General features: G+C 39.7%; 1 protein-coding gene across 1 annotated transcript in view; it reads right to left on the reverse strand.

The window, feature by feature from the left end:
- Window positions 1-25,309, reverse strand: part of LOC307269680 (activin receptor type-2A-like) — a gene marked incomplete at its 5' end in the record, with an annotated part of 59,997 nt that overhangs the window by 13,974 nt on the left and 20,714 nt on the right. The window contains 3 exon segments of the mRNA XM_080052684.1: window positions 12,897-13,051; window positions 15,466-15,599; window positions 18,089-18,296. Coding sequence (XP_079908810.1) covers window positions 12,897-13,051; window positions 15,466-15,599; window positions 18,089-18,296 — 497 coding nt within the window.

Consider the following 25,309-nt stretch of genomic DNA (forward strand, 5'->3'; position numbering starts at 1 on the left):
TGCATTCTAGAACTTTGTAGAACTTTCTTGATGATGTCATATTACACACTGCACCTTTAACAATATGTTTTTGTAAGAATAAAAAAGGGATAAGAAACTTTCTGTTGGTTTGTTTGGCTGAGATATGGAGCCTTGTGTCTACGGAGGATTGAAATGGTGTGTTTACTCAAAGCCTTCAGCCTCTAACACGGAGCTGCGAGGTAGACCGGCTGTCTCTACGGTTACGCTCTCACAGCCATCACCAGCCAAATGACAGGGGAAATTACCCACAATGCCGCTGAAGTTGGATAGCAGGAAATGGCAACTCGAAAATAACATCTTCGAGAACACATTGTACAGTACCAACCAAAATAATAGTTTCACAGAAATGTTTCTCTACATTTTTTTTGTGAGAGTTCTCTTTGAAAAGTTCAATCAGGTATTGGATGTGCAATTGATTGAATTTGAATCGCAATTACAATTCCGACCACTAACAATCATGGAAGTATATACATACTGGAATGGAATGTATGGATGGGTATACTGTATGTACATGTGCAAAAATATACTCTAAGTGAGAAAAAATCTATTTGCGTTTCTTTGTGTCTGTGTTCCGGTCTTGGGCCTGACGTGGCGGCTCGGCCCGGTGTCTCCCCTGGGAGTCACTGGATCTGTTGTCCGATGGTCGGGCGCCGCGGCCCCAAACGGGACGTATTACACACAGTCAGCAGACCACAGGAAGCAGCAACACACAATCTGCTGCTCCACGCGCTTCTCCCAAACCCTCCACCATCTCCCCTGGCCTCGTCGGGTTACACCTTCATCTATAACATTAGGTCTGCTTTGGGCTGGATTCAGTATTATATTATTTGGCACATATCACCTCTACCCTAAAACAGTACTTTAGGAGGCTGAAAATTGGTATAAAGGTATGGTTAAGAAAAGCCTTAGAAAATAACTTTCCATCACTTGGATTCCTTAAGACTTTTACTATGTTATTGATTACATATTCATCAGAAAAGAAAAGTTGGAATAGACATTATAATACTGTATATTATAAGACATTACAGAATCAAAATGCCAAATTTGATTTTTAGACATAAACCTATAATGGGCAGTTAATCTGGGTTTAAGCCTCCAAAACACATATCTTAAGGTCAAATGTTTCTTGACATGACCTTTAAGTGGCTGCATGGAAACTTTGACTAGCGCCTCCTTTGGACTAAAGCAGTAGTGTTTTTAAGACATTTGCTAGCACGTACCAGCAGCTCGTGCATTTGTTTAGGAAGCGAGTGAAAGAGAGACCGCAGAATGCATAGCGATGAGGTAATGTATTTATATGTGACTATATCAGATCAATAATGGTAATATGACCAAGGTGAAGCAAAATCAACTTTGATTTAGTAGCGTTCATAAACACAGGATGTTCTGGTCTGCTGCTGTAAATCTTTTGCATCGGAGTTGGTGGTTCTTCATATTGATATATTACCATAACAAAAAGTTGTGTATATGATCTTTAAATAAAGCCTGGACTGACAATACACCATGGCCCAAACTCTCAGAGTCTTAATCTTATTTTTTCACATGAGGGTTTTTCGTGATGTCTGCAGCCCCATGGACTTCAGTGTGATACATTTTGAACCAAAGTACATTTGCGAAAGGCTTACGCTGCTCTTGTACTTAAGTAATTTACACTCTCGACTCAGACATGAAAACTGTTCCAGGTAAGTGGCGATTCTCCTACTTATGCAAAATAATATCTGCACTCCTCCTCAGCCTGCTGCTTTTTAAAATGGAAAAACATGCGGCAGTTTATAGTTTCAAAGCCTGTCTGCTCTGTCTCTCTCTCCGCATAGGAATACATTGTGAGCAATATAGGTTCAGCTTTGAGCATTAGGAAACTGGGTCATATCACACACAGTATGTTACATGAACATTTCAGATGGACATTCAAACAATAAAACTCATTTAAAAAGGTGGAGTCAGCGATTCAGGAGAATGTTTCTTGTCAAAATCAGTATTATCTCCTCCGTACTGTGTGTGCGCTGAAAAAAATACAGTGTTCTTACACAGCCTTGGCTCTGTAAACGGGCATGTTGCTAGCTACAGTGGGCTCCCTTTGTTTACATCACCTCTACAGAGCCTAGGCTGTGTATTAACATCAGAGTTTTTTTTCAGTGCACACACACAGTACAGACAGGTAGCAGATTGTGAGGAGATATTCACTGATTTTGACAAAAAGTGATTTTGACAACTCATTCTCCAGAATTACTGACTCCCCCTTTAAGAAAGGAGGGTGGGCTGCATTCAAAGCCATGTTGGCTATTCCTTCCACCATGCACGATATGTTTATAGCAAAGAAATCCATCCATGCAACAAAAACAGGCAGAACCCAAAAAAATAAATGTGTTACAAACCCAGTAAACAAGACGTTGTCGAAAAGGAAAAAAAAATTAAAACCAAAATGTTGGTCTGGGATTGAAGGTGAATGACTCAAACCAAGCTCAGAACCCAATCAATCAATCAATCAATCAATCAATCAATCAATCAATCAATCAATCAATCAATAAATAAATAAATAAATAAGGGACGGGGGAGAAACTCAATAATGTTTCAACTTCAACTGGACTGCTCTTACCTCCACCATAATGTGAAAGGCGTGCTGGTTGAAAAAAGGAACATAAGAAGCAAACAGAGAAATTATTTCCTGTTAGTTAGTGGATGAAATGGAGGCTTGGAGGTTCTTGGTTCTTCAGACCAGGGGATCGGGGACACACACACAGAGAGGGGTCGTTGGTTTGTCTGTTTGTGGTGTTAAAATCGTCAAGCACAGAAGGTGTTAGTTAGTAAGCATGACAACGTTAAAGGTGACATGCGACAGTTGAGGACCTTAGATGATGCTTTTAAGAAGAGCAACTGAAAAATGGATTGAACAATGTGTTAAAAAAAATAGTTTGAACAAATAAAAACTGTACCGATATATCCACACAAACACACAGAAATGTTGGGGTAAGTTAGTGAATGAAGTTACGACAAGAACAAACTTGGTCTTGACTAAAAGTTTTCACAAATTGTCAATATTTCAATTTAAACTATCTGGACAAAAGATTTATTATCAGGATATTTCAGGCAATACCAAAAAAAAAAAAAGGTTTTAAGGTTGATTGGAAGAAATCGAAGTCCACCAGAAAAAAATTGTAAAAAAAAAAAAATACACAAACAAAATAGTTCTTTTTAAACCTGCCCATAGTTCCCTCTATGTCTTATAATTTGAATTTCTTAGTATCGAAAAAACAGCAAAATAAATCTTTAATAAAAGAACAAAACAAAGAACAATCGAAGTGTTTAAAAGGCCTGGTTCTAGGGTGTTTTTCAGGTTATTTAGGAGTCCCCGTCGCCCCGTAACAAAACAATTGATGAGATTTTGTTTTGGTCAATCGGGGAGATGGATAGCGATAAGAAAACGTATTTTCCAGTTCTACAGAAACAGCCCTGAGACTTATGTTTAAGTGCTCCAAAGCTCTCCATGAGAAAGCCGTGGGTCTGTGTACTCAGACAGAATCAATTCCAGCTTGCCTCCACTTCGCACTGTGGTGTGAAGAATGGAAGCTTGGTGGCAAATATGCAGTCCATTGATTCACCAATGATTACGACATAATGACAGTGTGTAGAGAATAGGGCTGGCCCGAATTATTCGAATATTCGAATACTCGTTCGGAAAATTAGTATTCGGAGTTTAAATTAGTATTCGGAGCTTCGTTTTTTTTTTTTTTTTTTCAAATTTTTTTTTTGCAAGAAGCTAGTACTGCAATATAATGTCATCAAATAATTTTATATTTGGATATAAAAGTTAGTAATATTGTAGTAGTAGTAGTAGTAGTAGTATTGCTCATTTAGGAGGATATTACATCACTAAGTGTCATAGCGCATCCATTACTTCACCTCCGAGCGCGTAAATCTTCAACAAAATATGCAGATACTGTCAAAATCGGTTCCAGGGAGTATATAGGGATTATTAACGTTTAAAAAAAAAATATATAGGGGAAGGTGGGGTGATTTGTGCATTTTGGAAGTTGCAAAACCCCTTGTTTCTAGAAAACCGTGGAAGAAATTGGAAATGTGACCACATATTTAAGAAGAGCCATCCATTTGACTCATCCTGTAAAGAAGGGAGACACAAGGAATAAGATATAAGCACATTTAAGCTCAAAAAACTGTGTTTTGCCTTTCAAAGTAAAATTTCCATGATCAAGGTTTTTTGATTATTGTGTCTGAACAATTATAGACACGTTTGAAAACATTTGACACATGTTTTAGTGCTTTGGTATGCTACACTTTGAGTCTATATAGTTAGCACAATGTCAACCCTAAATTGCTGCATCATGCCTATTATCCAAAATTCTGGGGATGGGGTGATTTGTGCGCAAGGGCCTGGGTGAGTTATAAGTAAGTAAGTAAGTAAAATGTATTTATAAAAGCACATTTATGACAGTTTGCACTGTCCAAAGTGCTGTACATAGTGCATTCAGTAGGTAAACAATGAAGGTAAAATAACAATAACCAAAATAAAAGACGTAAAGCCCATACATCCACATAAACACAGATAGTAGTGCAGAGGTAAGTAAGTAGTGCAGAGGTTAATGGGGAGGAAACACCAGGGTGTACATATGGGTTTTGAGCCTTGATTTAAAGGCAGAAATGTAGGGGGAATCACATTTGTCAGGTGGCAGTTGGTTCCACAAGCACGGAGCAACTAGTGCAAAGTACATTTCTGAGAGTTGTGCCAGTGGCATGGCTGTATACGCTGGTCACCAAAAGAAAGTGATTGTCTACAGTAGCTCAGAAGAGAGTGACATCTCAATTCCACTTAACGACACCACTGATGAGAGTTCAGATGGCCAGAAAGATGATGATGGTGACTTTGTCATTGTGACACAATGACGCACAAATCACCCCCAAAACAACTTTTTTTCCGAAAGCTATATTTCTTAAACAGTTTATTCCAGATCCAAAGTTTTTATTGCCAGGGATGCACAACATCCTGAAATATATGTACATATTTGAGTTGGAGACATAACTGTCAAGGCCTCACTTTAAAATCACTTTGAGTAAAAAGTTGCACAAATCACCCCACCTTCCCCTATATACAGTATCTCACAAAAGTGAGTACACCCCTAACATTTCTTCAAATATTTCATTATATCTTTCCATGCGACAACACTGAATAAATGACACTTTGATACAATGTCAAGTAGTCAGTGTACAGCTTGTATAACAGTGTAAATTTACTGTCCCCTCAAAATAACTCGACACACAGCCATTAATGTCTAAACTGTTGGCAACAAAAGTGAGTACACCCCTAAGAAAAAATGTCCAAATTGGGCCCAAAGTGTCAATATTTTGTTTTGCCATCATTATTTTCTAGCACTGCCTTAACCCTCTTGGGCATGTAGTTCACTAGAGCTTCACAGGTTGCAACTGGAACCCTCTTCTACCCATTCATGACGACATCAAGGAGCTGGTGGATATTAGAATCCTTGCGCTCCTCCATCTCCCGTTTGAGGATGCCCCAAAGATGCTCAATAGGGTTTAAGACTGGAGATATGCTTGGCCAGTCCATAACCTTTACCCTCAGCTTCTTTAGCAAGCCAGTGGTCGTTCGGAGGGGTGTTTGGGGTCGTTATCATGTTGCAGTACTGCCCTGCGGCCCAGTTTATGAAGGGAGGGGATCATGCTCTGCTTCAGTATGTCACAGTACATGTTAGAATTCAATTAACTGTAGATCCCCAGTGCTGGCAGCACTCATGCAGCCCCAGACCATGACACTCCAACCACCATGCTTGACTCTAGGCAAGACACACTTGTCTTTGTACTCCTCACCTGGTTGCCGCTCCACACTCTTAACATCATCTGAACCAAATAAATGTATTTTGGTCTCATCAGACCACAGGACATGGTTGCAGTAATCCATGTCCGTAGTCTGTTTGTCTTCAGCAAACTTTTTGTGGGGTTTCTTGTGCATCATCTTTAGAATAGGCTTCCTTCTGGGATGACAGCCATGCAGACCAGTATGATGCAGAGTGTGGCGTATGGTCTGAGCACTGACATGTTGACCCCCCACCCCTTCAAGCCCTTCAGCAATGCTGGCAGCACTCATACGTCTATTTTCCAAAGCCAACCTCTGTGTATGACGCTGACCACGTGCACTCAACCTTCGTAAACTGGGCCGCAGGGTGGTATTGCAACATGATAACGACCCCAAACACACCTCCAAGACGACCAGTGGCTTGCTAAAAAAGCTGAGGGTAAAGGTTATGGCCTGGCCAAGCATGTCTTCAGACCTAAACCCTATTGAGCATCTTTGGGGCATCCTCAAACAGAAGGTGGAGGAGCGCAAGGTCTTTAATATCCACCAGCTCTGTGATGCTGTCATAAATGGGTGGAAGAGGGTTCCAGTTGCAACCTGTGAAGCTCTAGTGAACTACATGCCCAAGAGGGTTAAGGCAGTGCTGGAAAATAATGGTGGCCAGTGGCCACACAAAATATTTACACTTTGGGCCCAATTTGTAAATTTTTTCTAAGGGGTGTACTCACTTTTGTTGCCAGCAGTTTAGACATTAATGGCTGTGTGTCGAGTTATTTTAAGGGGACAGTAAATTTACACTGTTATACAAGCTGTACACTGACTACTTTACATTGTATCAAAGTGTCATTTATTCAGTGTTGTCCCATGGAAAGATATAAAGAAAAATGTGAAGAAATGTGAGGGGTGTACTCACTTTTGTGAGATACTGTATATATTTAATTTTTTTTTTTTTATGTTGTTTTTGATGGTGTGTTTTTCTGGAACGATTATTCGAATATTCGCTCGGAAAAACCAACGAATATTCGAAGCCTGAAAAATGGTATTCGGGCCAGCCCTAGTAGAGAAGTTACTTTTCACACTGGATTTCATCTGTTTCCAAGCGCTCCAGAGTCTATAAAGTAAGTGTGTGTGCATAAGAATAAAACACACGGGGGCGGCTTTAGCTCAGTCGGTAAGGCGTCCCCCTCCCGGGCCGGGCCCAGCAGCAGACCCGGGTTCGATTCCCGCACGCGGTCGTTCTCTGCATGTCACTCCCCTCTCTGCCCCATTTCACCTCTGTCTCTCTGCACTATCAATAAAGCATAAAAATGCCCCAAAAAATATCTTAAAAAAAAAAAAAAAAAAAAAGAAAAAAAAGAAGAAAACGTATCTTTACAGGGTTCTCACAGATTGCATGACATTTTACCCAATTTCCATAACCTAATTTAAGTAGCTTAACGAGATATGCCTTTAACTAGTGAAGCCTAAATGATAACACCAGGTTTTAAACAATTGTTATTCAAGGAACTTTTTTTTTTTTTAAGATATTTTTTGGTGCATTTTTATGCTTTATAGATAGTGTAGAGACAGAGTTGGAATGGGGCAGAGAGGGGAGTGACATGCAGAGAACGACCGCGGGCTGGAATCAAACCCGGGTCCGCTCCTGGCCAAGACCCATGGGGCGGGGGACGCCCTACCAACTGAGCTAAGGGCGCCCCAAGGAACTATTTTCACATTGGAGTTGAACATGTTTTGGAATTTTTTAAAAACATGTTTTAAACACTAGTGAAAATGTGTGTAAATTCAAAACGTGTCCACAAATTTCATGACCATAGGAACTCTGTCTTTAGGAAACCCATTCAATGTTAAGTTGGCAGCTGTATTTGTAAGTAGAGAAAAAAACGAATTTCTTTCTTTATTGCCTTCCATTGGAAAATTACAGCACAAAGCCCTGATGATAATGGATCCATTTACGATCAATAAGTGGGAACAATTACTTTTGCATCATAAAGACAGACTGCACGTTTAATTATTTTGCATTTCAATTTCAATCTCAGAAAACTATTGACCTGAATAGAGATGGATAGATGGATAGAGAGAGATAGATAGATAGATAGATAGATAGATAGATAGATAGATAGATAGATAGATAGATAGATAGATAGATAGATAGATAGATAGATAGATAGATAGATAGATAGATAGATAGATAGATAGATAGATAGATAGATAGATAGATAGATAGATAGATAGATAGATAGATAGATAGATAGAGTACATGTCTCTACAGTGTCTCCGGTTCACTTCAGGCTGCAGCTGCGTGCAAAGTTTTAAATTAAATACGCAGTGCAATGCAGAGCTCGGCCCATTTTAAAATGATGCAGCATTGAATTTGGCACATGGATGTTTAAGGTGCTCCAAGAATCTTTCAGATTGTGTTCATTCTTGCATCCCCTTTGGACAAACGTTGTAGTGTTTTAACTAAGCCAGCTGTTGTTCCAGGGCGAGCGTACCCATGACAAAGGCATTAAGAAAAACTATATAAAAATAGCATTCTTTGCACTGATGGTCTGGTTTGCTGTTTCATGTAATTTATGATCATCAGAGGGAAAATGAGAAATGTTTCAACATTTAAAAAAAGTTCCTCGTAGCATCTTTAAGGGAGAAAAAAAACGCCCTATACCTCCATCACCTAAAATTACTCCCCAATGGCCAATTTGTCACTGTCGCATTAAAAATACATGACTAAACACAATGCATTATGCTCTGATGAATGTAGAAAATCATGCACGATGAAGCATTAATGAAAGTCCAGTCGACCGGCTGTTAAACCTATATAACTTTGGACGTTTTTGACTGAGTTAGTGAAAGCTGATTTGAAACCTAATGATGGAAGTGTTTCATGCAGCTGATGTCTCTTCTAAAAACAAGTTATTCAAATTTCATCTGACAGTGTTTCGCCGGGTTAACACGACGAATTACAAAAAAAACAAAGCTGTCCAAAATTGATTAAAAGTGCAGTGTGTAATATCTGTGTATTTTGGCATCATCTAGTGGTGAAATAGTAGATATAAATGCTCCCTTGCTAACCCCTCCTTTTTGGGAGTATTTACAGAAGCTACGATGGCCTTCAAGGACAAGAAGCTATAGTTACTAAAGATGGCATCATCCACCACTGCCTCAAGTCTTTCCACAATATCAAGTGATGAGGTGAAGATGTATTTAGTTATTTATTCTCTATTACTTCTACTTGGTCTTCCAACAGGTGCATTTCCCTAAGACGCCCACTATATATAAACACGCATAAGGCCGTTAAGTTTGTCCGTTCTGTAGTAGAAAGATGTAGGGCTGGCCCGAATTATTCGAATATTCGAATATTCGTTCGGAAAATTAGTATTCGGAGCTTAAATTAGTATTCGGAGCTTCGTTTTTTTTTTTTTTTTTTTTTAATAATTTTTTTTTTTTTTTTTTTTAATAATTTTTTTTTTTTCAAAAAAATGTTTTGCAAGAAGCTAGTACTGCAATATAATGTCATCAAATAATTTTATATTAGGATATAAAAGTTAGTAATATTGTAGTAGTAGTAGTAGTATTGCTCATTTAGGAGGATATTACATCACTAAGTGTCATAGCTCATCCATTACTTCACCTCCGAGCGCGTAAATCTTCAACAAAATATGCAGATACTGTCAAAGTTCCAGGGAGTATATAGGGACTATTAACGTTTAAAAAAAAAAAAAAAAAAAAATCTTTTTAATTTTTTTTTTTTTTTTTTTTATGTATTTTTTGATGGTGTGTTTTTCTGGAACGAATATTCGAATATTCGCTCGGAAAAACCAACGAATATTCGATGTCTGAAAAATGGTATTCGGGCCAGCCCTAGAAAGATGGCAGTGCAACATGGTGGCCTCAGCACCCTGCTCCTATGCAGATATTTACAAGGCTGATTCTAAGGTTATAAATGATGGTATTGTTGTATTGTTGCAATACGCTTCATGACATTTCATCAGGCGGTATGTTTTTACATCATATTGCTTGTATTGCTAGAAGCCGTCCTTGATGACTTTGCGAAGAGCTGTTTGAGCGATTGTCGAAAATGACCTCTGCTGCAAATGCTTTAAAAACAGCCGATGGCACAACACATAAAAACTCATTCTTCAACAACAGAGAAATAAAAAAATATATAGATAAGAAATAAATCCCCCCACATCCCCCCATCCTACTTCATCCATCTCTCTCCCTTACTGAAGAACTTTTAATCAATAACAAAACCCAAGCAGAGGATGCCACAACAATCTCCTATGCATCAGATAGGCTGTGTTGTAAAAGCCCTACTAACGTCCTCCCTCCTACATACTCAACATGTATATACTCCATACTGTCTACTTAACGATCGATTGTGTATGCGAGGTTCGTCGGACCGTTTACACTGAAGTATACAGAAGCAATAAAGAATTTAAAAATAAACTTCCATGCCGTTCGAAAAGACGCAATGTATTGTGGGGCGGTTGAGTAGGAAAAGTGTCCTATCGATCCATACACCAAATCTTCCCGGAAGTTAGTACTCATCTGGGCATTTCTCGCCTACACAAACTCGCATACACAACCGTCACATACTCAAATTGATGTCAAAATGAGTATGAGTTGGTATGGCTTTTCAAACCCAGCCATAGTGATAGTGGTTGGGGAATATGCCAGTGTTTGTTTTATCCTCCTTGGAGTAGCAGCCGGGTGGGGTTAACTGCATCACCTCCTTCCAGAAACACATCGGAACTGACTTTTAAATACATTCCTGTACGAGTGACCTCCTTTCCTTCTCTTGTCCTTGCACACACCTACTCACTCATGCAAACACATGCGCATACACACACACACACACACACACACACACACACACACACACACACACACACACACACTGATATAGGCATCCGGCACGACTGCATTTTTTTCCACTGTGGCTATTTCATTTAATTTTCTTCCCCTTGTTAGATAATGAATATTTAAGCGGTTTTAAAGCGACCGTGCGTAACTTCTGTCGCTCTCATGAGTCATTCTGAGCAATAACAACAACTGTATACCTTCTGTTGTCTGTCCAGGTTTTATCTTAGCAATAGAATCAACAACTGAAACATTTCTTGGGCTCTTCTTGGGGATTTTTCTGAGCTCCTGCACCAGTGTCAGGGGGCGACACCAGTTTGTAAACGCTGCCATACTGAGAAATACAGAGGGAGTTTTGTGGAGCTGATAATAGGCTTAATCAACTTTGTGTCAACTCGTTTGCCGATGGATTGGATGTAGCCGGCATTCTTTTAAACAAAAAAAGATACACACTATAGCTTTAAGCTCTCCACTGTCTCATCCGATCCGTGTGTTATCTGATCTTCTTCGGTCGTGATCCTGTTTTGTTTTATGTTGTTTATTCATTCATTTATCAGTGTTTCCAGGTAAAGTATTTTTAAAAGCCTCTTGCAGGGCGTTACATTAGCATTTATTTGCCGAGTGTGTTGTGTGTGTCACTGTCTTTTTATCTCTTCGCTGCTCTGAGTAAATACAATAAAACTAAGTTGAGAGAATTGCATGTCTGCACTCCCTCCCTCACACTCCCACCGCCCTCACCGCTGTCCTCCGAGGCACACACACACACACACACACACACACACACACACACACACACACACACACACACACACACACACACACACACACACACACACACACACACACACACACACACACACACACACACACACACACAGAGAAAAGACTTACTCTGTGTTTAGTTTTGTTTGCCTATATAAAGCTTTATCTATAATGCAGCAGCCCCCGACTCCCCTTCCAATACGGTGGAAACAGCACAGAATATACCTGTGCTGCTGCTGCTGCTGCTGCTGCTGCCGGGTTAATGCTGCTGCAAATAATTCTATCAAACCAACTGAATCAGGAGCTTTTTTAGAAATGATCTAAAGGTTTTGTGACGGTCCCGACAACACAAAGAGTGTGGATACAAGGATTTGCGGTGCGGTGCGATGCTTCAGAACAGACTTAGTAGAAATGGAATGCAATGTTCAAATAATGTTTTAATTAGTGTATCATCCTGTGTGTGTGTGTGTGTGTGTGTGTGCGTGTGCGTGCGTGTGTGTGTGTGTGTGTGTGTGTCTGTGTGTGTGTGTGTGTATTTCTAAATGACTGAAGAAGAATGCAACGGAAAAAAGCAATTATATACCGAGGTCAACTGTCCGTTCTGTGTGTCCCTTCTGGCTGACCGTAGCTCTGTGCCTCTGATGCACAGGGGCAGAAAAGGCCAAGGCAGTTTGGGCCCCACTGAGAAACTACATCAGTGGTGAAATTGAAGGTCGACTAAATAGAGAAGACAGAGCAGCTTGTTTTCAATGTATCAAGAGACAATTATTATTATCTTTTACCTGTTAAAGCTATAGTCTGCAACATTTTGATATAAATGAATGTGGGTTACATCCAAGCCATCGCCAAATTAGTTGACACAAAGGTGATTAAGCCTATCAGCTCCACAAAACTCTCTCTGTATTTCTCACTACGGCAGCATTTACAAACTGGTGTCGCCCCCCTCCCCGACAATGGTGCAGGAGCTCAGAAAAATCCCAAGAAGCGCGCAAGAAATTTTTCAGTTGTTGATTCTACTGCTAAGAAAAAACCTGGACGTACAGCTGAAGGTATAAAATCCATGCACAATCACAGAAGGCTTACCTCATGTAAATGCAACGATAGTGTTGTTGTAAATCCTCAGAATTCCTCACAGGGAACGATAGAAGTTACGCACTATAGCTTTTAAAAGGAGCAACTTTGACCTATTGTGGTTATTTCAAAGCTGAAGAATGCTATGTGGTTGTGTTGCATTTTTCCCTTGTTTGCAATTAACATATGACTTGGGGAAGTGAACAGCCGCCATGACAGTAAGAGAAACTCTAACTGCATCACCAGCAAGTTCAAGGAAAGAGGACACCACAGTCCCCGGCCCCAGCATTTTGATTGACAGGTGACATTACACACACACACACACACACACACACACACACACAGTGATAAGACTTACATGTGTGGGGACCAGGGCAGCAGGATAGGCCAGTTTGTGATGTCGCCACATCCAGAAGGAAAAGAGAACGACCGCGGCGAGTCCTATGATGGGAACCAGCGAGTAGAGCAGAGTGCTGAACAGCTGCGGCTTCGGGGAGAAGGGGTTGGAGGTGGCTGTGGACACATTAACAAAGATTTAAGATTTAGTATATCTTCAACAAAAACATCCTAATCTGCATCTATCTATCTATCTATCTATCTATCTATCTATCTATCTATCTATCTATCTATCTATCTATCTAAATCTATCTAAATCTATCTATCTATCTATCTATCTATCTATCTATCTATCTATCTATCTATCTATCTATCTATCAAAGATTCAAGATTTAGTTCATCTTCATTATATTAACAAAATCAAACCTAGGGCAAGACACAGCAGGCAAAAGCAATGTTTTTCTAGTACTCCATTTTGGAAAAAGGGGTTGGAGGTGGCTGTGAAATAATTAACAAAGATTTAAAATGTAGTTAATGTTCGTAGCAACAAAAACAAACTTAAGATAGACCTGTTTTCATATGCACCTTAAAGAGAAGCTAATTTTAATCTTGTTGTACATTGTATAATGTATCTTTCTATCTATCTATCTATCTATCTATCTATCTATCTATCTATCTATCTATCTATCTATCTATCTATCTATCTATCTATCTATCTATCTATCTATCTATCTATCTATCTATCTATCTATCTATCTATCTATCTATCACACAGCAGGCAAAAACATTGTTTTTTTGGCTGTATATTTTTCATAATATTATAAATAAAAAGGTCCAAACATTTAGGTGTTTATTTGACTGAACCTTGTCTATTTGCATAAGTTTATTTCTCCTGTAACACCATCGCGTCTTAAATGATCAAAGCATGCACCTTTAAAGTTACCAGGCATCTGATTGGCCTGATATTGTGCTACATCATTTCTAAGTGCAGCAGTAACCGTGCTTACAGCGTGCTGCCACTGTACTTAGGGATCATATCATTGCACGCAAGTACACACACACACACACACACACACACACACACACACACACACACACACACACACACACACACACACACACACACACACACACACACACACACACACACACACACACACACACACACACACACACACACACACACACACACACACACACACAGAGAGAAACGCACGCAGCAGCAGGATTAGCAAATCCATCTCGTGACATAACGTAATCCGCCTGCCAAAAATAACAGCGCTGTGAACTGCGTGCGACCCCGGCAGGCAGGAGTGTCAGGGTGACGCCTGCTGGCTCAGCCGACACAAGGTGACACTCGCATTCAGCAGCGCGGCTGTCACTGGCACGGCCCACACGTAAGGGCAGAAGGGAGGGAGCAACAAGAATAATAATAATAATAATAATAATAATAATAATAATAATAATAATAATAATTATTATTATTATTATTATTGATAGGATTAATGTAGCGCTTTTTCGAAGGTCACTCAAAGACGCTTTACATCACATAGAATATACATAAGGAAAAGAAAAACAGGAAAACAAGATACAAAACAATTTCAAAATTAGGTTTGGAACAAGGTACTAGGGCAGAAGAGAGGCAACAGGGCACTAGGGCAGGATGGGGACGCACCAGCTGCATTATGGGGGTCTCAGGGCACTCGTCAAAGTGATCATGAGAATTTAATTTTGTTTATAGGGTGTTTGAGAAACAGTTTTATACTCTTGTCACTTTGACATAGTTATACTTACACATGAAATACTTATACCTGTATAAGTATTTATAATTATTTTCTTATTGTTGCGTGACTTTATGTTACACATACACCATATTATCGAGTGATAGAAGGCATCATGCCACCATGTCGATAGATTATCCAGTGCTTTGGCCTGCTATGCACGCTAACACATTATCCACTTTAATGTTAGGGATGCTTACTAGACTATTAGCAGTGGTTGAGGATGAAAAGCCGAGATATGGATTTACTGAAATATTTTCACTTGAGGTGTTTTAATAATAATCATTATATTTTACAGCTCTGGAAAAAAATAAGAGACCTCTCCAAATGTTCAGTGTTTCTCGTTTTACTATCTATAGGCATATGTTTGAGTAGAATGAACAATTTGGTTTTATAATATAAACTACTGACAACATTTCTACCGAATTCCAATACATTTTTTGTCTTTAAGAGCATTTTTAATAAGTAATGTAGAGATGAAGAGTTCGAGACTGGTCTCTGCATTTTTTCCGGAGTTGTTTATTTTGAAAAAACACCAGATTTTGCATGCTGAATATAAAATCTTCTGTAAGGCTACATTGGCACAGAGGACGGCGGCACGACTACTTTGGAAAGTAACTTTTCATACTACTCACTGCATGTGGGAGTTTGAACTCCGAGGTCACCTTTAAATGAAAGGAATAAACCTAAATAAACGCTGACAGTAAGTTGGTCGTGAGAGAGAGAGAGAGAGAGAGAGAGAGAGAGAGAGAGTGAGTGAGTGAGTGAGTGAGTGAGTGAGTGAGTGAGCGAGCGTGTGACTGTACATACTGTAGGCGGTTGAATGGTGCGGGTCGCTCTGTGGAGGAGCATCCGGAGCGTATAGGAACCTCTCGTTGCACATGTTTCCTTCACAGCAACAGAAGAAAACGTCGGGACTCTCTTTCTTCTCCACACACTCGCTACTGCAGAGGACAAGGAGGGGGAACATTAGTAAAAAAACACACACAAACACACACACACACACACACACACACACACACACACACACACGATGATACACTTATTGAAAGACACGTATGAATATTATATTCCAATTCTACCTGGTCTGTTCTGGGAAAAAAAAACACCAATAAAATCTACACACTGCACCTTTAAAAGAGCATGTACACACACACACACACACACACACACACACACACACACACACACACACACACACACACACACACACACACACACACACACACACACACACACACACACACACACACACACACACACACACACACACACACACACACACACACACACACACACACACACACACACACACACACTCCTCTCCATTCCCTTCTCTGTCACAGTTGATGTGTGAAAGGAAAAACATTTATAAAATAACTCCCACACGCGCGTAATCAAACACACATGTGCACTGTGTCTTTCACACTCACTCACACAGTCATCAGATAAAAGCCAGAGGAAGTGGCTGTGCTCTGGCCTCTCCAGGGAGCAGAGGAGGCGCCGGCGAGGCACCGCAGCCCAAACTGTGCGGGTTGTACAATCTAAAGCAACTTTATCTGACTGCAGGAATCACCAAGGAACAATACAAGCAGGACTGGTTCCAACCAGCATCTGAAGCCTAGGGCTGGCCCGAATACCATTTTTCAGACTTCGAATATTCGTTGGTTTTTCCGAGCGAATATTCGAATATTCGTTCCAGAAAAACACACCATCAAAAAATACATAAAAAAAAAATTAAAAAAAAAATTAAAAAGATTTTTTTTTTTTTTTAAACGTTATATCCCTTTATACTCCCTGGAACCGATTTTGACAGTATCTGCATATTTTGTTGAAGATTTACGCGCTCGGAGGTGAAGTAATGGATGCGCTATGACACTTAGTGATGTAATATCCTCCTAAATGAGCAATACTACTACTACTACTACTACTACTACAATATTACTAACTTTTATATCCAAATATAAAATTATTTGATGACATTATATTGCAGTACTAGCTTCTTGCAAAACATTTTTTTGAAAAAAAAAAAAATAAAATATAGGCTATAAAAAAAATAAAAATAAATTATTTAAAAAAAAAAAAAAAAAAAAACGAAGCTCCGAATACTAATTTAAGCTCCGAATACTAATTTTCCGAACGAATATTCGAATATTCGAATAATTCGGGCCAGCCCTACTGAAGCCAGGTTGAAAAAGACTAGAATACCACCATCAATTAAATTAAATCAAATTAAATTAAATTAGTGAATATGGAGAATGCTTTATGTAACCTGTCCGTAGTCTGTGTGCAGAGGAAAAAAATATCTGGTGTTAATACACAGCCTAGGCTCCATGAATAGGTATGTAAACAGCAACATGCCGGTTTACAGAGCCTAGGCTGTGAATTAACACAGTTTTTTTGTAGGGGATTGTAAGGAAATATTCACTGATTTTGACATTCCAAAAACTTATTTTGACATCAAGCGTTCTCCCAGAATCACTGACTCCACATTTAATATCTCTTTGCTGTTTACCAGCCTGGGAGCGTACATCGGGCCGACTCCATATTCAGTTCACAAAGCAATTTCTATGCCCTGTGTTTGTTTAGGTAATTAATAATGTAGCCTTGTGCAAAATTAAAACGGTGCTTTAGGTGTTTTTTGTTTGTTTGCCAAAGCCTGCAGCAGAATGTGTTAGCTCCGTCTCATTTCTGATGGAAATGTAGCACAGCTTTCTGGCAAGACCTACCATGTGAATTAAAAGTGCAAACAAGTTCATTTGCTTGTGCTCGAGAAGCGCATACATAAGTATTTAAAGTTTTCTGTTAGTGGCCTTTCTTATTCACAATCATGGATTCTAAACCAGTATTCAGTTTATTCAACGAGTCATTTTAACAGTTTAATATGTTGAAGTATCAAACTTCCCTTAAAATCAAAAGCAGAGAGTTGATATGTTTTAATATTGCAAAAGGATATGAATTATTATTATTTTTTTGTTGTTGTGATGTTTCAGACGTTACACAAGGAAAAATTCTGTCACAAACTGTAATCACTACTGCACTTTGAATCCTCCTTGACGGACCACATGGACACTAAGTACAATGCCTTTTTCAAACTTGAACTTAAGCAAATGATAAATGGACTTGACTTATATAGCGCTTTTTAGCCGATTTTCTCAGCCCCAAAGCGCTTTACATTTATTACCACATTCACACACACACACACTCATACACCGATGGCAGTAGCTGCCATGCAAGGCGCTCTCTGAACCATCGGGAGCAATGTGGGGTTCAGTGTCTCTTTGCCCAGGGACACTTTGACATGTGGCGGGGAGGCGCGGGATCGAACCTCCGACCCTGCAATCTGGTGGACCGCCCTACCCACTTCACCACAGCTGCCCCAAGTAAAGTGATTAAATGTTACATTCCACCTCTTGTTATGTGTTGGAGTTACCTGTCGTAGCAGTTGACGTCGTCGAGCCAGCAGCCTTGCTTGACGACCTCCACGACCCCGGAGACGTTCTTCCACGTAGCGAAGCAGTGTCTCCTCTTGTCCTTCTCTCCATAGCACGGCTCCGTCCCGCTGCGGTTGGTGCGCTCCTTCTCCCAGCTCGCGTTGTAGTACGCACACTCCTGCGTCTCCGAGCGACCCAGAATGGCACCTGCAGAGGAAGAAGTATTTAGTTTAAGTATGTCTTGTGTTATTTCTTTCTAGGAAACATTGGAATCGATGCTTGTATGTATTTTAATCTGTGTTGACCTTGTATTTGTATTGTCTTTTATATGGAACTTTGAGTCCAGAATAAAACTTTCATCATATTCATCCTCTTGGATGTGAAAAAGTGCGTATTTTTATATTATAGCAAATCTGGAGAATGCTTGTTGTTAATATCTCCTCATGATCCTCTACCTGTACGTACTGTGTGTGCGCTGGAAAATCCATTGTTAATACACAGCCTATGCTCTGTAAACTCAGGCATGTGAACAAAGGGGGCCCACCGCAGCTAGCAACATGCCAGTTTACAGAGCCTGTGCTGTGTATTAACACTTGATTTTTTTTCAGCACAAACGCAGTATGGAAAGATAGCGAGATATTCAGTGATTTTGACAAAAGGACAAGTGTTCAACAGAATCACTGTCTGTCTCAACCTTGGAGGATTTTCCTGTGGGAGATAAAATGTTAAAAATGACGAGTTCTCCTTCAAATATTTTGCCAGGTAATCCCTCAAAAACGTGTGATAGAAAGCTTTTGAGTTTGGGGATTTACAAGGCGCTGTAGCTAGGGTATGAAAGTGTTTTTGCTGCTCTGTCATTGACAAAGATCATTTAGTTTTGTATCAATAACTGGTGGGAGGACACACCGTCTTTACAGCCTCAAGGAAAGAGATCGAGCAAAGTCATAAAGGAGTTTAGAAATAATAAAACTCACTTCACTTCACTGCTACTGTTCAATCAGAGTTCCCGAGCGCTTCAGAGTCAATACACCAAAGATAAAATGTTGCCATGATAGACAATAAAAACCAGCCATTCATGACTGACAAAATAAGGTTATAGAGGAAAGCCGAGAGACTGACCCTGTGTTACAATCCCCATTCTTCCCTGCTATTTAGTATGGTAGAAAAAGATTTAGTATGTCCCAGTACATTTGGTCAGATGCAGCATGCTTCAAAATACCTGCATGATGTCCTACTACATCTGGTCGTGATTTTTAGTGTTGAAAGCAGCATGCTATTTGGCTGATTCTGACCCACAATCCACTGCGCACCAGAAGTGACATCACATTTATGGAGCTTCCGAGTGGAAACAACCAGTGATGAGACGGATATATAAACAAGAGGCAAGATCAAGGTGCGATGTTATGATGAAATAAATAAGAAAAAGTATGTCCCAATTGTTAGCCTATACTGCATGTTAACTAGATACTTTTCATGATCAGCTGTAGTATGTAGAATAGAGAAAAGAAAGAATATGCGATTTGGAACAGCCTAAAATCTTGTTCACTAACCAGTCGACTTCCCCCTCCAAGCCAAAATAAAAGGGACTCTGATTTCCTATAGACGGACCCAGGCGGCAGCTTTTGGCAAACCGATATCCAGGGGAAAATACAGAATGACAGCTTGTCAGTTTAACGCTGCTGCTGCTGCTTCCTCTCATCACCTGTCAGAGAGTTAGTCCAGTTTAGACTGCTGACAAGACTCAAGATATAGGCACTAGGGAGACAACCATTCGCTGGCTTACTGGCAATGCTACACACCTTATGGTTCACACACAGGTAACAAGGATTGCTTCCTACGAATCACCCTTTTTTTTTTTGGTATTGTAACCTTTTATTTCGATATATTGGGGGTATTTTTCTAATTTAATTGACAGTTGAAATATAGGAGCGGAAATAGGGGAGAGAGGGGGGGATGACATGGCAACACAAATGGAGAATAGGATCGCTCACTACGCCTCAAACAGTTCCCAAGGTGCAATGATGACGTTTTTACCGTTCTGATGTCAGCGTGAATCTGTTTTTTTAGATTATTTATTTATTTTCTTGAAATGTATTCTGTATTTTTTAACCTTTTATCTTGATATAGGCTATTGGAGGTATTTTCAAATTTTATTGACAGTTGAACATTTTAAATATAGGAGTGGAAATAGGGGAGAGAGGTGGGGGTGACAGGCAGAGAACGGCCCAATCAACTACACCACAGGAGCACCCCCACCTCCAGGTGCTTTCTCAAGGCGAAAGTTATTTCCTTTTCACATTGAGCAGCCAGCTTATTCTCTCTCTCTCTCTCTCTCTCGAAAATAAACACCGGATCCATTTTATCGAAAAATACATGATGATATATAAAAGGTATTAACCTCCGTTAGTCAAGTCTTGATTTCTGGAAGCGCCACTGACACGAAAAATCTCCTCTGCGACCATAATTCACTTGGCACAGTAGAGTGGATAAATATCACATAACTTTGAGCCTTTTCCAATTTATTTGTCCAGGACTTTTCTGTTAAATTATGGAGCGATTTTGAGACATTAAAAGGAACAATAAATAAAAGCTAATCCTAGCTGGCTGGAGGAATTTATAATAGGAGACTTTGGAGTAAATAAAACAGATAAATAAAAAAAATAAATGCTTACAGGCTAGATACCTTTCCCCAGGAGGGTTTCCCATAAACGTTTTCATCTGACAGGTCGTAAATAGACCCACGGTAGATCCCGAACTTCACTGATCACATATGAAAAGCCAGAATACAGCTTTTAATTCCAACAAAAAGCACATTTTAACTAAAAAAAAAATAAGACATTGTGGAATTTATGGCGAGTCACTGCTTGAGAATAATAGGGTAACATTTTTAACTTGCATATTATCATGAAACCTTGCCTGTTGATTACCTACAGTTAGATAATTACATTTGTATATCTAAAAAAAAAATCATTATGCATACATCTTTGTAAAAAGCTCAAATCTAGATGTTGGAAAGAGCCATAGTAAAATTTGTTATTTTTTTTAGCTTGAATGGAAAACCCTATGTAAGTTATGTAAGTTACCAGATTTTAATTCCAACTCTTCAGACCCTGAAAAGAACACATGGAACACACACTCAACACTAACCATGAACCCTAGTTGACTCCACAAAATGAACTTGCCATCATGTACTTATTTACCGAATGTTAAACAGACGTGTTGCATGACTACGACCGCGGGCTCTGAGAACAGTTTGTGACTATTGTTCAAACTCTTTTTGACTTCTGACAGCAGCCCGAGGAAGTTAATAACCTTTTTTGTCACAAAAATGCACTGCATTCCTTCCTTCACCACGGTATGACTGTCAGTGTCTTGTGTTTTTCACACAGGCAAGTTAGAGGTGGAGTCAGCGATTTTGGAGAATGCTTGTTGTCAAAATCACTTTGTCAAAATCAGTGAATATATCCTCACAATCCCCTACCTGTACATACCGTGTGTGCGCTGAAAAAATAGAATATACAGCCTCGGCTCTGTAAACAAAGGGGGGGGGGGGGGGGGGCACCATAGCCAGCAACATGCTCGTTTACAGAGCCTCGGCTGTGTATTAAAACTGGATTTTTTTTATGTACAGGTAAAGCGGATGGTGAGGAGATATCCACAGATTTTGACAAAAGTGATTTAGACAACAAGAGTTCTCCAGAATCGCTGACTGCACGTCGACATGGAAACAAAGCCAAACAGCAGTAAACAGACACCCGGAGGAATATAATATCTGCTAGCGGAACAAAATGCAAGATTGCCCTAACGTGCACATAAGCATGAACAACGCCACAGGGAGGGTTACATCACCGCTCAATGTGTGTTTGCGTGTGGTGTTAATATCGCTGCCTCCTACAGACTCCTAAATGCAAACATATCACTTTGTAGAACTACTTTAAAATTGTACTTTCCCTCCTTTCAAAATGTAAAAAAAACATATTTGACAATACAGACTACACCAAATTAAAGTAAGCATGAATTCTAAGCGGTGAAAGCGACGTTTGGGAGTTCAAATTAACTTGTTTTATCACAAAGTACAACGAACTATGAGGAAAAAATGAAATACAAATAACAATTAAAAAAAAACCTAGAAAATAGTGCAAATAATATATACTGTAATTCAGTCGAGGGCTTGGTTTGAGCTTTCAGATATCTCATCAGGCATTTAGGTTGATCAGAAAATTCCCGTTTCACTGTGACTTGTGCCCAACAATGGATTTAAAAAAAAAGTATATTACAAGGATTTATGATTTCCTTGAAAGACCCTGTCCTCACATAACACAGTACACTTCTAATATTATGTAAGCTTTGGCATTGAGGGACACAAGAGGCTGCAATTATATTTGATTCAAAACCTTTTAAATGTATTACTGTAGTGTACAAGGACCAAGGCCGTGTTCACTGTTCGCACCAACAAAAGCATTTCCTGGACAGTTTGGGTGCAGCTGTTGAGTTGAAGGATAACACTTGAGGTCTGCTGCAACTCTCAGCTCTTTTAAATCAAATCTGAAGACTTTTCTGTTTCCCTTTTAACCTGTAATTTGTATTTTATTTAAATGTTTTATTTCTCATTAGTTTTTCTCATGTGTATTCTGTGTCTGAATTGTGCTATATAAATAAACTTGCCTTGCCTTGCCTAAGACGATTGTTGCAGTGATTGGTAAAAGATCTCATTTCATAGTATTATGAACTGATCACACGCTATCGAAACTCATAGACAGTTTCGGAGAGACAGAGATGAAATGGGTCAGAGAGGGGAATGACATGCAGAGAACGACCCGGGCTGGATTCTAACCCGGGTCTGCTGTGAAGAGGACTGAGACTCTATGGGGCGGGGGGGCGGTCTCACCAATACACCACGAGCAACCCTCAAAATGAAAGGTCATTCTTAGCTTCCACTTGTAATCTTCAGATTCTTTAAATTTCCTCAAACTAGCGTCACCTCTTGGCTGTCTTACAACAGATAGGGGTTTTTCAGAGGCGGCTTTAGATAGATAATCAAGTCATTTCCTCCTTTGGCAGCCTCTCTGCCAAGTTAACAATCTTCTCAATCTCCACATTACACTATCTCTCGTGAGTCACTTCCCCCCCGGTTTACGGCCTAATTGTTCTTTAAAAATCTCACCTAATTACCATATCTGATTCATTATTTGGTTGCAGGAACTTCTTGTACCTTTTAAAGTATTATTTGGGACTGGAAGCTTAGGCAAGGCAAGGCAAGGCAAGTTTATTTCTATAGCTCAATTCAGACACATGGCAATTCAAAGTGCTTTACAGGGGCTTGAAATACATCAAGATTAGACCTTAGAAATTGAATTTAAGAGATAGTAAAAACAAAGAACAAATACAGGCAGACAAATTGCCAGAAAACATTGTATTTCTCTTGCACTGATCGTGGTTTTAAAGACGCGTTTTCTTCAATCTCGCATCACTAGAAAGGTTTTATTCCTCATGCGATGATCACAGTTTAAAGTTGGCAAGGAGCATGAGCTAAATGCCCCAAATAACAACAATTTATGTAGATTAGGTTTAGAGGCCTCAGGTAGTGATGGGTGAAAAAAAAATTATTTATTTTTTTATTTATTTTCAGAAAAAACCCAAGTGTATTGAGAAGTGGGTCGGGCGTGTAGGCGTTTGGCAGAAGGGAAGGCATCCCTGAAATGTCCGCAGTTAAAGTAGGTCGCGGTTAACCTTGATAAATCTCCTGGATGACTGGAACAGAGAAGGGAGCCTCTGTAAAAATGTTATGTGGTCATTTCTTTTCACGAGAAGAAAAGGATATTGTGTAGGAAGGGCCGCTGTGTAGTAGTGATTAGACTGATTGTACTCGATGGCTTCTGTCCCCTTGTGGGTAAAATATTCATCTTGATGAAGTAAAAGAACGCACAAAGCTTTTTCCGTTTCTCAGCGAGGCGATCAATTAAACATAACAAAAACTCTTTGGGTTTATTGTGTGAGTTTCTCAGAAAGTGGCCCCTCAATGGATACAGGTCTGCTGCATGGATTGGACTGTGTGCATTTTAAATAGATGTTTTTCTTTCACCCTATTCCCTACACTCATGAGATAATCTTACAACGTTACTGGCTCTCACGATCAGCCATTATTATCAAATTAACTAGACTTTTTTTTGATCAAGACGAAATTGAATACAATTGATTTTATTTCGACACTGCATCCTCTCCTTTTAATGCACGTTACCAGCCTCATTTACTAATAAAATGGCCTTGAATTAACGGCTAACTACTAGTCACCCACCGACACTGCATTTGTCTTTCTCTGGCAAACCTTATTACAACAAACAAAGTGAGTGTGTGCTTCTCAGGTTTGACATTTCAATGTGTGAAATAATCTTTCAGCAGCCTTTTCTCTCTCTATATATATATTGCCTGGCTGTATGTGCAGTGCTTGTGGGTGGAAGGCCTATTGTATGTCCTAGTTGCACAATGGCGTGTGCACTCGGTGACACTATCCACTTTAGTGCAGTGCGAGCTCAGAGCTGCGACTTAGTCAGAAGATTGATTTCTTGCCTTTATATCCTTCATATCCGCCATATACTGCCCGCACAGCCCTCGCCCACCTTTTGCACTCGGCACTATAGGGAGCCGGCCTGCACTACTGTCACCTCAGCTCTGCGAACGTGATTGATTTGAGCTTTTAACGGCTGTATTTACAACGCAGCACTGTATTTGCAGTTCACATGGGCGCTCCTTGCAGCTCGCTCTATCGTTCATACACACACACACACACACACACACACACACACACACACACACACACACACACACACACACACACACACACACACACACACACACACACACACACACACACACACACACACACACACACACACACACACACACACACACACACACACACACACACACACACACACACACACACACACACACACACACACAATGTAATACCTCAATGGAGGCGTTATCAATTGTACTGTTGAAGTGTTGGCACCAAGAAGAAAGACGATGTGGTTTTTGCAGTGCTTTTTATTTTATTTGAGCACTGTCATATTTAGAAATACATCCGTTTACATAAGGTTAAGTTTGCCTAAGTGTGTATGCTTTATATACGTGTACAGTCTAAGCCTTTTGACTTAGAGGGAGAGGCTGAGTTTAGGCCACTATGGAACTTGAAACAGCAAGTTGATCTAGATTCAAGA

Source organism: Ammodytes marinus, assembly GCF_949987685.1.
Source record: "Ammodytes marinus genome assembly, chromosome: 24".
NCBI classification, from domain to species: domain Eukaryota; kingdom Metazoa; phylum Chordata; class Actinopteri; order Uranoscopiformes; family Ammodytidae; genus Ammodytes; species Ammodytes marinus.